The sequence below is a fragment of the Salmo trutta genome, chromosome 19 (genome assembly GCF_901001165.1).
Source record: "Salmo trutta chromosome 19, fSalTru1.1, whole genome shotgun sequence".
In the NCBI taxonomy this organism is placed as follows: Eukaryota; Metazoa; Chordata; class Actinopteri; order Salmoniformes; family Salmonidae; genus Salmo; species Salmo trutta.
In genome coordinates, this window is record NC_042975.1 from 14,132,397 (window position 1) to 14,145,900 (window position 13,504).

Consider the following 13,504-nt stretch of genomic DNA (forward strand, 5'->3'; position numbering starts at 1 on the left):
AACCGGTCACGCTGGAGGATGTTGCAGGCAGCAGAACGTTCTCCACAGCGTCTCCAGACTCTGTCACGTGCTCAGTGTGAACCTGCTTTCATCTGTGAAGAGCACAGGGCGCCAGTGGCGAATTTGGATGTTGGTGTTCTCTGGCAAATGCCAAACGTCCTGCACGGTGTTGGGCTGTAAGCACAACCCCCACCTGTGGACGTCGGGCCCTCATACCACCCTCATGGAGTCTGTTTCTGACCGTTTGAGCAGACACATGCACATTTCTGGCCTGCTGGAGGTCATTTTGCAGGGCTCTGGCAGTGCTTCTCCTGCTCCTCCTTGCACAAAAGCGGAGGTAGCGGTCCTGCTGCTGGGTTGTTGCCCTCCTACGGCCTCCTCCACGTCTTCTGATGTACTGGCCTGTCTCCTGGTAGCGCCTCCATGCTCTGGACACTACGCTGACAGACACAGCAAACCTTCTTGCCACAGCTCACATTGATGTGCCGTCCTGGATGAGCTGCACTACCTGAGCAACTTGTGTGGGTTGTAGACTCCGTCTCATTCTACCACTAGAGTGAAAGCACCGCCAGCATTCAAAAGTGACTAAAACATCAGCCAGGAAGCATAGGAACTGAGAAGTGGTCTGTGGTCCCCACCTGCAGAACCACTCCTTTATTGGGGGTGTCTTGCTAATTGCCTATAATTGCCAGTTGTCTATTCCATTTGCACAACAGCATGTGAAATTTGTCAATCAGTGTTGCTTCCTATGTGGACAGTTTGATTTCACAGAAGTGTGATTGACTTGGAGTTACATTGTGTTGTTTAAGTGTTCCCTTTATTTCTTTGAGCAGTGTATAAACGATTTGAAACGTATACTTTTACTTTAAATACTTAACTACATTTAAAACCAAATACTCTTTTACTGGGTGACTTTCACTTGAGTCATTTTCTATTAAGGTATCTTCACTTTTACTCAAGTATGATGATACCTTTTCCACCAGCTATCGCATGTAGCTCCAAATCTTTACCTTGACACACATTCCGTGTTGTAACTTCGAGTCCTGCCATGAGACGGCACTCACCATCATTTGTATATTTCCATGTTATATCTGATACACCTATCAACAGTTACACATTTTTGGGAAATTAGCAGTGGTTTACTGGTTGTTGGATCCGAAGTATTTATCCCTACAGTACGATTCAAATCAGTGCAGTTAATGCTTAGCTATATGAGAATGAGGGACGTAATGAAGAAACAAAATATCCTCAGCATCCATGGAAGCTTTCTTCACCTACAATCATAGTTTACTCGTCAGCATATTGTGCCATCACTTAGATAACAGAATCATTAGTCAAGTCGATCAGCATTATCAGATGAAGCCATAAAAATCTATTGAGTAAACACATCACAAGTCAAGGAGCAACTTCATTCTTTATTCAACAGGATCCCTCAATACAAACTCACTCCTCATGATTATAACTTAGTGTGTGACTGTTTCCAATGGCATTTCTTGATCTGTCTGCCATACACAATTGGAAGGGCATCTGTTTAACCCAGCAAAAACCTGGTGACTAAATATACTTTTTTTTTTAAGACAAAAAATAAAAATAAAACTTGCTGTAGAGTTTAACAGCCATCTTCTGACTTGTAAAAACACAAAGGCCCAGTCAAGTCAATTGTGATTTTCCTGTGCTTTATATACATTTCCACACTGAGGTTGTAATAAATGATAACACCCTTTTTAGTGTAAGAGCCATTTGAAAAGGCCGCCTAAAATTTCAGCCTGTTGATTTGATATTGAGATAAAAACATCTGCATTGGGGAAGAAAAAAGTGCAAACAGGTAAAAAATAAAAAAAACTGAAGGTGCAGATTCACAAAACCAGCCTTGGTGCATTGGATTGAAAATGTTTCAATTAACAAAACTTGGTTACTGTGCTAATCTTGATATGTGAAACAGGGGAGTAGAGCTAGAGGAGTAAGGAATTAGAGTCCTTGGAGAATTTAACACTTTTTGGTCCATGTACAGATGTTTTGTGAATGCTTAAATAGTGGTGTGAATACAATTATGTACATTGATGTTTTGCTGTGTTGCCCAAACCTGCCCCCCTCTCCCATGGTTTTGGACGCTGAAGGTACTTTCATAAATCATGGCAATACTGTACAAGTGGTGAGGTTTTACAGGAAGTAGTCCGGGGTGCGACGGGTGACATGGGGTTCCCCTCTACGAGGTGCAGGGTCAAACTGCAGGCTGGAAAACAAACATCTTGTTTTTAATCTAAAATCCTGTTGAGAGTTGATGGATCATTACATTTAGGTAATTTAACAGACGCCCTTTTACTTCCTCCTTCAGAACTAGAGGACCTTACTGGTAGAGCAACAAACTGAGGACAGTTGGCCATTCACTGAACGGTAATCAATATGCTTACAAGGAGTATTTCAGGGTGTCGTCGAGTTCCATGATAGATGCCTGGTTACCACAACGGTAACAGTAATTTGGTGCACTGAATATAGTTACCACGTTTCGCTCGTGGCACCAGTTGTAACCCTATAGGGGAAAAAAAAAAAAAAACAGGAGAACAGTGTAGTAGTGAATCAGAAATCTGACAATCCTACAGACAACATTTTATAGTACATGTGCATCAACCTGAATGAGGGGGCTAACTTAATGCATTCAGATAAACTTTCATACATTTCACATTATGATCACCTTTGAGATTTCAAGCATGGCGAATCAGCGACAGACAGCTTACCTCCATAACCAGCTGGTGAGCTCTGGAGACCAGGGTAAGGCGGTTGGCATGGTTAAATGTCTCGGATATATCCTGGCCAAAGGTGTAGCCGGCCCCCCTGGGGGAGATGCCCCAGCCCCCACGGTCATCTGGGTCTGACCACAGCAGGTCACACATGGGGCCCTGTGGAAGAGAGGAGACGTGTAAGCAGCATAGTAATAAAGATATGGATAAAGATCTATATGGTGAATAGGGTCACAGAGCGGCGGAGGCAATAAGATAGAGTAGGATCGAAAGCTGATATGGTCCGTTGTGTTTTTCGACCAAATGGTTGAAGTTTGTCTGCTCCTAAGCCTAACTTATCCTAGACTTGTACCTAAAAGCTACTTCTAACTAGCAGCAATGAGACAGCAGTGTATACTCAGAAGCAGGGTTGTTGAGCCATGTACCTCGTGTGGCACTTCCTGCAAACGGTCCAGCGCTCGGATGTGATCCAACGTGTCTATGGACGGAGACAGGCCTCCGTGAAGACAGAATATCTTACAAGGGAAAGAAAACAGAACATTTTACATGATAATTTAAATATTGGTTCTGACTCTGAGTAACAGTTTGACTGAGACATATGATGCATACCCTTGAGTGAGTTTTTATTTACAGCATACAACAGTTAAAGCACTGCAGATTCAACCTCATATGGATTAAACGTGTGAAACCTCAAAATGACAACGACAAGGATCTAGCTTAACAACGTTTACTCAACCGTATTAGCACAATACATGGTTGCCATTCCACTCAGGCCAAGTTCATCAACAACGAGACTCCTGCACAGGCACACTAATAGAGTGATAGCCCCGTAATAACAAAGACATAGGGATACTTAAAACATTAACACCTCTTACCTGAGTATCTACCAAGGCTGTGAGAGGAAGGTAATCGAAGAGGTCTGTGAAGTATTTCCATACGTTTGCATTGCCGTATTTCCTTAAGCACTCGTCGTAGAAGCCGTACACTTGTGTGATTTGTCTGCTTTCGTGGTTCCCCCGAAGGATTGTGATGCGTTCACGGTACCTAACCTGCGATCAATGTTCAAATACAGGGGATTACTAAACAGCATTGTTGAATGAATAGCCTACCAGGGCATTCTGAATGAGTGTCTTAGCATTATATTACTTAGGCATCACAAAGCCCTGTGCAAATTATCATTGAGCACTCTCGTAGGGCAAGTTCAAATTTGAAAGGTCATTCAAAATTCCAAGTGTACGATAACAATACTTGCCTTAAGTGCTACAAGTAGTGTGACAGTTTCTACAGAGTAGTAGCCTCGGTCAACGTAGTCTCCCATGAACAGGTAGTTTGTGTCTGGAGACTTCCCTCCGATTCTGAAGAGCTCCATGAGGTCGTGGAACTGGCCGTGGACGTCTCCACACACTGTAACAGGACATCGGACCTCCTGCACGTTGGATTCCTTGGTCAAAATTTCCTTTGCCTGGACAAAACCACACACAATTAGGCAAAGTTTTTCCTTACCCTGGACAAAAAAAACATAAGGCTGTTGTAGGCTACATGGCAAAATGTTTGAGAGCCTCCCTTCCCACCTGTAACCTCCAAGAAAATACATAGACCAATGACATTTGGCAAGCTAGTTGAATGGCAATGCAGTTCCTAGAAACCAGTGGACTGTGAAGGGCAGCTCTAAGAAGAATAAGGCCCGCTGTAAGCAGAACAATAAGGCCTGCTGGAGGCAAAGCAGATAATATTATAGCGGAAAACAGTCCACTACTGTTATATAATGCACCTGATTGCATTGGCAACAAATATAGCTCTGCATGCAATTCCCCCCCCCCCCCTCAAAAAGCACCAGTGTTGGTCTTTGAAAAAAGTTATAGGTTAAACAAAGTGCCAACATATGCCTAGGCCCGTCTCCAGACCATTCAAGGGACAAAAAATAAATTTAAAAACAAAATCAGTAGAGATGCTCCTTGAGGTGTCTGGCTGGGATTATAAATTGTTGGCAGAACTACACTGGGGGTTGAGTGGTATAAGGAGCTTTTAGAGCATGAATCCCATTTGGAGAGGAGCAAGCATAGAGTAGAGCAAGGCTGTGTCACTGTGTGGGTCAGAGATGAGCGAGAGATCTCTGCTCCAGGCAGCAACACTCTGAGACAGCAAGGGAGAGACACTGGCAGATGGAGGTGACAAACAGCACGGCCAAGGCATATTAAACAAACCTGATATTTTTCCAAATTAATTTGAGTGGAAATTACAAATAAAAAGTATCAGATATAGGCCAGAACACGACAAACTATTGTAGGTCAGTGGGACTTTGGTAAACATAATGTAGTATATAACAGAGTCAATACAGCTTACAATATGGTATGACCTCAGAAGACAGCTCATCTTTCATCAGTAACCTAAAACAACTGATCTCAACATGTCTATATTGAATGGATGACATAAATGCCTCACCCCTCATAACCGCACCTACTAAAGATATGCCTTGCTGGCACCAGCTAAAAACCTCAAGTTTGTTAATTTGTCATACACAGTGCAATGAAATGCTTACAGGTTCACCTTTCGACAATACAAAAAGTGAATACAAAGACTAGTAAAAATAAAATAGTAATTGATCAAAAATATGACACACGGTGGCACTCATTAGTTTAAGTCAGATATTTACACGTCGTAAAGTACCATACGCCGGAAATGAAATATAGCTAGCTAACGACCTTTTCCATGTGAAAAAATAAATAAATACAAAATTAAAAAGAGGACAGAGACTTGCTAGCTACGTTAGGTAGCTGGGATTTTCTACAAGGAATCTGCCTCCCCCAAAAAATAAAAAAAAGCTTCTCCCAAGTGGGTGTGACACCTACTCCCGTTGCCTGCTGCTTGGATTCCACCTGGTGATCTGTTCACCATGTGCCCTGACCTGTCTCCCTCTGTCTGGTACAGGTACCCCACCACACTGCCCCCTCTCCCGAGGTTTAGCTTGCCTCCACCACACACAGTTGGGGCGAGTGACTGAACTTACAATTAGGGGTGCACGATCGGTAAGCATATCGGAGTAAGCCGATATTAGCTAAAAATGCCAACATCGGCCCGATGTGCAAAACCAATGTAAAAGCTGACGTGCATACCTAAATAAACATAGGTAGATGACGTAAAGCAACAATTTTATTTTATTTTTTTAATAAAGAGCTACACAGCATTCCTAACCTAGCCCACTGTCTGAGGTGTAGATCTATTTTGAAATGTCAAAGATAGGCCATATGCAACTTTGTGCTGCTTTTTGTCATCTATTTTCCGAGGGGGGTGAAATCTTTCAATACCACAAACCTAATTACTCATTTGAAATTGCGTCACCCCCAGACATTCAGCAACTACTTAGAACAAAAGCAGAAAAAAACTAAGCACACACTTCCAACACCTAAAGTTCAAGTCAAGCAGTCATTTGAAAGAGTAAGAAAATTTCAGTGAAACAACTCAAAGGCAAAATCCATTAATGACAAGATAATGGAATTCATTTTGCTTGACAATCAACCGTTCTGTCGTGGATGATGTTGGCTTTTGCCAACTAGTCAAGCACCGCGAGCCTCGGTACACACTACCAAGTAGGCGCTATTTTTCAGATGTTGCCCTACCAGTGTTACAGTATTGCTGAAACACACATCCATGAGCTACTTGCTATGGGCGTCACTGCTACTAGCTTCACGACTGACATTTGGACCAGCGATGTCAGCCCCATGAGCATGCTGAGTCTGACAGCACAGTGGGTCGACGAGGATTTCATACTGAGGAAATCCGTATTGCATGCTCAAGAATGTGCTTGTTCTCATACCGCTGCTGCTATTTCAATGGCATTTGAGAACAAGTTTGAAACGTGAACACTCCTAGCTCCATTCAAACACCTGACTCGAGAAATAAGCTCATCAACTGCGTCTGCAGCAGACGTGATACCCTCTGTCATGGCATTGAAACGTCTGTACAACAAAACTGCAGACAGACCGTGGGGTGATCTTGCAAAAGTACTCTACTAGAGGCTATGAACAAGTGACATCCAGGAGGGGCCAGCTGAGTATAAGATTGTATCATCTGCACAAGGATTTAGAGTGAGGTAGTCATCTCATACAAGTACTTGGGAGTAAGGCTAGACAGTACACTGTCCTTCTCTCAGAACATGTCAAAGCTGCAGGGTAAAGTTAAATATAGACTTGGTTTCCTCTATCGTAATCGCTCCTCTTTCACCCCAGCTGCCAAACTAACCCTGATTCAGATGACCATCCTACCCATGCTAGATTAGGGATAAATAATTTATAGAAAAGGCAGGTAAGGGTGCTCTCGAGCGGCTAGATGTTCTATACCAGTCAGCCATCAGATTTGCCACCAATGCTCCTTATAGGATACATCACTGCACTCTATACTCCTCTGTAAACTGGTCATCACTAGATACCAGTCACAAGACCCAGTGGTTGATGCTTATTTATAAAACCCTCGTAGGCCTCCCCCCCGCCATCTGAGATATCTACTGCAGCCCTCATCCTCCACATGCAATACCCGTTCTGCTAAAGGTCCCTAAAGCACACACATTCCTGGGTCGCTCCTCTTTTCAGTTCGCTGCAGCTAGCGACGAACAAGCTGCAAGAAAACACTCAAACTGGACCATTTTATCTCAATCCCTTCATTCAAAGACTCAAATCACGGACACTGACAGTTGTGGCTGCTTCGCATGATATACTGCCATCTCCACCTTCTTGCCCTTTGTGTTGTCTGTGGCCAATAATGTTTGTAGCATGTTTTGTGCTGCTACCATGTTGTGTTGCTACCATGTTGTGTGGTCGTCTATGTAGTGTTGTCCTATATATTTTTTTAACATTTATTTTAAATCCCAGCCCTGTCCCCACAGGAGGCTTTCTGCAGGCCGTCATTGTAAATAAGAATTTGTTAACTTGTCTAGATAAATAAAAGGTTAAATAATTAAACATGCCAGACCAGGAAATAGTGCAATAGAGTGTAATAATAAAAAATAGACTAGACAATAGTAATAAGAAAACCTTTAGCCTAGAATGATTTCACAGAATAAACAACATGTAAAGTTCATCAGTAAATCACTCTTTTCCCCCCCAATTCTGTAATTTGTATCCCAAGACAGAGGCCATTCCACCAGTACTATATTGAGTCAGAGCCCAGCAACAATGTGGTAGTGATGCAACTCAGAATCAATCACAGCCAAGGCTATTTTTACTCTGGCTGCGCATTCTGCTGAAAACATTACCAAAATGCACAGGGGATGGATACATCAGCCATCACTGAGCAAATGTGCGCTCTAAAACCACACCACTACTATGCTTACACCTACTGTTTAAGAGCTGGTCAATCACGTGTTCAGGGGTGTGTGAGAAAACTGATTACAACAAAATGGAAACCATTGAGTAAATGGCAAAACCACTCGCTTGAGGCTGAACACCACAGGCTAATAGAATGTGATCGCTGACACCTTGTAGCCTAGTGGTGAATATTTGGCAATGGGAAATTCTAGCCGAGTACCATTTTCATCCATACCGTAATCCTGGCCTCTAACCTACAAATCATCTCAGGACATGAATCACCTGTTTGTAAACAAGTCAAACGAGTACATGAGTAGACACACCTGGTTATTCAAAAAAAGTATTAAGCCCATACATAAGTGTAACAGCCAAGTGAAAAGATTATCTATGAAGAATCCCTGCTCAGACTCTAGGTGGTGTACTGATGACTTGATAAAGTGAAACTTCTGTCTGACCTAGTTCTTGTCGTGTCCCACAGTTCAGTTCACTCAAGGTGGGAATCCAGGATGTGTGTGTCTGTTTTACAACTGTACTCAAGTGTGTATGGTTTGACTATATCAAACAAATAAAAATGCTTGACAACGCAATGATTTTGCCACAGGACACTCAGTCATACAGTATGACGCTAAACCCCCCTATAACTAAAATGAGACAGTCTGGATGAGTTGGTAGTAAACCAGGTAACATTATGTGGCTTGCATTCTTTACCTGGTCTTCAAGTTGGGCCACCACTACTGACACGGTTTGCCATTTAAAAATTGTGCAAAACAAAAACATGTTTATATGAAGTTATGTAAAGGTTAGCCTTCTTGAAAATAAACCATTCCTTTTGCTGCAGTGAAACGCTAAACCAGTCTTACAGCTGAGGAGAATGAGAACTTGTGCACTGTGTTACTAACATCGGCGCCATTTTAAGAATGTCTGGGAAGAATGGAAGGGTCAAACAACCACATTCGAATAGTTCTATAATTTGTAAGGCATACATGTTACCATTTCTGAAAGGCTGACGAACATTTTAGATAGCCTACTTTCTCGTGTAGGTCTATATAAATAACCGCTCTTGAAACTAGACAGGATTATGTTATAAGCTATTTGGCAAGTGCTGATAACGACAAACTGCGCAATATGTATAGTATCATCCCCCTAAATGTTACACTGAAACATTTTACAGTGGAAAGTTATCTTTCCGTATACCTTACCTTTTCGCAAAGCGTTTTGACTTGGCTCTCTGACAGCTGTTTGCAGTCGTTGATTTGCTCGATCCATAAGTCGATCTCCTTCGTAAAACACTTCTCGTCCATTTCCGATTGTTATTTCGGTTAATTCAGTGGCACGGAAATAGTTATTTCCCTAAATACTCGCAATCCTTCCCCCAAATTGACCAACCAAATTGCATGCGGTTCTAATTGACACATAAATTGCGGAACGTATATGAACCGGAGCGACTAGGATATGTGGAGACGTCAGTAGCTGTTGTCCCACCCTGAGAGCGCCAGGCAAATGCCGCATTATTATTGGTCTCCCAGTAGAAATCTTTGCATTCTTATTGGCTATTGGTAACTTCGTTTGCATGGCCCGGTGCTCCGCGTAAGCGGAGTACACCCTTCCATTGGTCCATAAGAAAAATCTCCATCCGCCCGGGAAACCGGTCCATGCAAACGAACTGGTCCAGTGGTTGGTACGTTGTAACCCTTTGTTAATGATCGTAACTAATGATACGTTGTTTTCACTATGAAAATAGCATATTCATGGTTAGGGACAGACCGAAATTTACTGGGGTGGAGGGTGGTCAAAAATAGGGGAGGGTTTTCAATGTTTTTTGTTGTTGCTTTGGGGAGGGTTGTGTGGTTATTTAGAGGGGCACATGGGAGCGTAGTGATTTTTTCCCCTGGTTTACATTATAAACAATGGCTTGACTTACTTTTGATATTACCCTAATAAAGTTTAGAAACGTTTGTGAAGGTTTGGTATGGTGTGGCTATTATTAAGCTTTAGCTACTGCAGGCCTATGATATGAAGGCAGTGCGCCCTGGCGCTCCAGCTGACTTTGGCAGTTGAACTCGAGATGAGGAAGACTGTTTCATGCCTACCAGAGTTACTCCTATAATCTAACAATATAATGCTTATCTTTATACGAAATATTCTGGTCAAAAATGTACGAATTACCCTCCTTCTAAATGTCTATATCTGTATAGCAGACGCAGTAGCCATCTGACATAGAGAAATGCATGTCGGTGTCATAGCATGCTTGCGGGGATACAGTGCCTCCAGAAAGTATTCAGACCCCTCGACTTTTTCACAATATTGTTGCGTAACAGCCTTACTCTAAAACTGATTGATAAACATATTTCCTCAGCATTCTATACACAATACCCCATAATGACAAAGCAAAACAAATGTTTTTAGAGATTTTCCCAAATGTATAAAAGAAAAATACAGGACAAAATTCCTTATATAAATAAGTGTTCAGAAACGTTGCTATTAGACTTGAAATTGAGCTCAGGTGCATCCTGTTTCCATTGATCATCCTTGAGATGTTTATACCATTTGATTGGAGTCCACCTGTGGTAAATTAAATTGATGTGACATGATTTGGAAAGGCACACACCTGTCTATATAAGGTCCCACAATTGACAGTGCATGTCAAAGCAAAAAACAAGCCATGAGGTCAACGGAATTGTCTGTTCAGAGACAGGATTGTGTTGAGGCACAGATCTGGTGAAGGGTACCAAAAAATGTCTGCAGCATTGAAGGTCCCCAAGAACACAGTGACCTCCATCATTCTAAAATGGAAGACGTTTGGAACCACCACGACTCTTCCTAGAGCTGGACGCCCAGCCAAGCTGAACAATCAGGGGAGAAGGGCCTTGGTCAGGTAGGTGACCAAGAAGCCGATGGTCACTCTGACAGAGCTCTAGAGTTCCTCTGTGGAGATGGGAGAACCTTCCAGAAGGACAACCATCTCTGCAGCACTCCACCAATCAGGCCTTTATGGCAGAGTAGCCAGACAGATGCCACTCCTCAGTAAAAGGCACATGACAGCCCGCTTGGAGTTTGCCAAAAGGCACCTAAAGACTCTCAGACCATGAGAAATGAGATTCTCTGGCCTGATGAAAATAAGATTGAACTCTTTTGCCTGAATGCCAAGCGTCACATCTGGAGGAAACCTGGCACCATCCCTACGGTAAAGCATGGTTGTGGCAGCATCATGCTGTGGGGATGTTTTTCAGTGGCAGGGACTGGGAAACTAGTCAGGATTGAGGCAAAGTACAGATCAATCCTTGATGAAAACCTGCTCCAGGGCACTCAGGATCTCAGACTGGGGCAAATGTTCACCTTCCAACAGGGCAACACAGCCAAGACAATGCAAGATTGGCTTCGGGACAAGTCCCTGAATGTCCTTGATTGTCCCAGCCAGAGCTTGGACTTGAACCCAATTGAACATCTCTGGAGAGACCTGACAATAGCTGTGCAGCGACGCTCCCCATCGAACCTGACAGAGCTTGAGAGGATCTGCAGAGAATGGGAGAAACTCCCCAAATACAGGTGTGCCAAGCTTGTAGCATCATACCCAAGAAGACATGAGGCTGTAATCGCTGCCAAAGGTGCTTCAACAAAGTACTGAGTAAAGGGTCTGACAAGTTATGTAAATGTGATATTTCTTATATTTTTTATAAATTTGCAAAAATGCCTAAAACCTGTTTTGCTTTGTCATTATGGGATATTGTGTGTAGATTGATTTAGGGGGGGAAAACGATTTAATACATTTTAGAATGAGACTAACATAACAATGTGTAAAAGGTGAAGGGGTCTGAATACTTTCCCGAATTACCCTTATATGTATTTCTGTAAAAAATGGGGACCACAATAGCAATAAGTCCCGGACTTGATTGTGCAATTCAGGTCACTTTAAAAAAATCTTTGTGTGTATATATGTTTAACTGACAAATAAAATCAATCAATCCAAACTGTGCAGCGGCCAATTGATGAATAGAAAGCGACATCTGTTACAAAACACCCAAACGTTTATTGACATTCGAAAATTCTCAAGCCAAGCCTTCGATACTGGGTAAGCCTACAAGGTAGGGAGGGATGTTTTTTTCTATTTGTCGAGATTGACAGTCTATTTATTGTGGTGTTAAAAATGCAAACAATGGTATTGACATGCCCAAAGTCTGTATGCTTGGTTTATTGGTTGTGTGGTGCATTGGCACAGAAACCTGTTGGTGGAAAATGTGTTGCATGTATTTTATATCATTATAAATATGGCATAAAAATGTTCAAAATCTTATTTCCCCCTAGCTGATCATTGTCTGCAGCCTGCTCTGATCGTAGTGTAATGAAACAGGAAGGGAGAGTGAGTCTGTCTGTGGTGGTCGGCGAACCCTCAACCTTCTGGCCCGTCGCTCTGCATGGCATCGACTGTCACAAAACACAGGGTCACTACAGTTATTGTTATTTGTGGTCGTAAACATTATTTAGAGTTAATGTTATAAGGTGGGAGGGTGTACCATTTATTTTACAGTACATGGGGAGGATCATGTGAAATATTTTTACCTTTGGGGAAGAGGGTGCATTTTTTTTATGAAACCTTGAGTAAAAATTATAATTATGAAGCGTCTATCGTGTACCTGTTTGTCCTCTTTAGTTGCGTGACTTTGTTAGTAGAAAACCATACTTTTTCAATAAACAATCAAATACAACTACTGTGTGAGGACAGACGCTGGGAAACAAGAAGCAAGTACAGGGAGTAAATATTTAATAAATAACAGACATGAAACAAACCTGGGCCAGCGTCTGGACAAGGGGAACAAAACGACATTAATGCAGACACGAGGAAGAAACTGAGGAAGTGACAGATATAGGGGAGGCAATCAATAAGGTAATAGAGTCCAGGTGAGTCCCATGAAGCGCTGACGCGCGTAACGATGGTGACAGGTGTGCGTAATGATGGGCCGCCTGGCGCCCTCAAGCGCCAGAGAGGGGGAGCGGGAGCAGGCGTGACACATTGCCTGCATTCCAAGCACTTAAAAAACACACCCTATCTCCTCAGCCCTCAAATTAAGTGGACACTTCTGATGACGTATCATGACGTCTGACGAGTATTCATTTGCATTCATCCCGCGATGATTGTGTTTTCAGCCACCGGAAGCTTGTGGGTGCTTTATATGCTCTACAGTCAATTATGATTGCATGTCTACTTATATTAAATATATAATTATTAATATATGCCTACTGTATGATAGCTAGCAAATTAATTAGCTAACTAACGTTAGCCTGCCTAGTTACTTCTGAAGAAGGAACATTTCCGAAAGCTAACCAAACAAAAACATCATTACTTTTATAAGGCGTGTTTGTGCATTAGTAACACAATTTCTAACTTATTTACATTTCTTTTTACTCACACTTGTATGTTGACTCCATATTGACTTTGAGGTTTTAAGTTTTGGTCTGACTTTTATTAGC

The 13,504-nt window shown here is 42.3% G+C and overlaps 1 protein-coding gene across 2 annotated transcripts; it reads right to left on the minus strand.

Moving 5' to 3' along the window:
• Positions 1-1,395: 1,395 nt before the first annotated feature.
• Positions 1,396-9,533, minus strand: LOC115154024 (serine/threonine-protein phosphatase 2A catalytic subunit alpha isoform). Of its 2 annotated transcripts, none has more exons than XM_029699799.1 (7): positions 9,238-9,533; positions 3,991-4,200; positions 3,614-3,787; positions 3,164-3,253; positions 2,736-2,897; positions 2,501-2,530; positions 1,396-2,233 (listed from the first exon to the last, which is right to left on the minus strand). In XM_029699799.1, exons 1-7 carry the CDS (start codon positions 9,337-9,339, stop codon positions 2,222-2,224), a joined length of 780 nt encoding a protein of 259 aa, XP_029555659.1. In that variant the 5' UTR covers positions 9,340-9,533; the 3' UTR covers positions 1,396-2,221. The 2 variants fall into 2 exon arrangements, with proteins under 2 accessions (XP_029555659.1, XP_029555658.1); XM_029699798.1 differs by having other exon boundaries at positions 2,412-2,530.
• Positions 9,534-13,504: the final 3,971 nt, after the last annotated feature.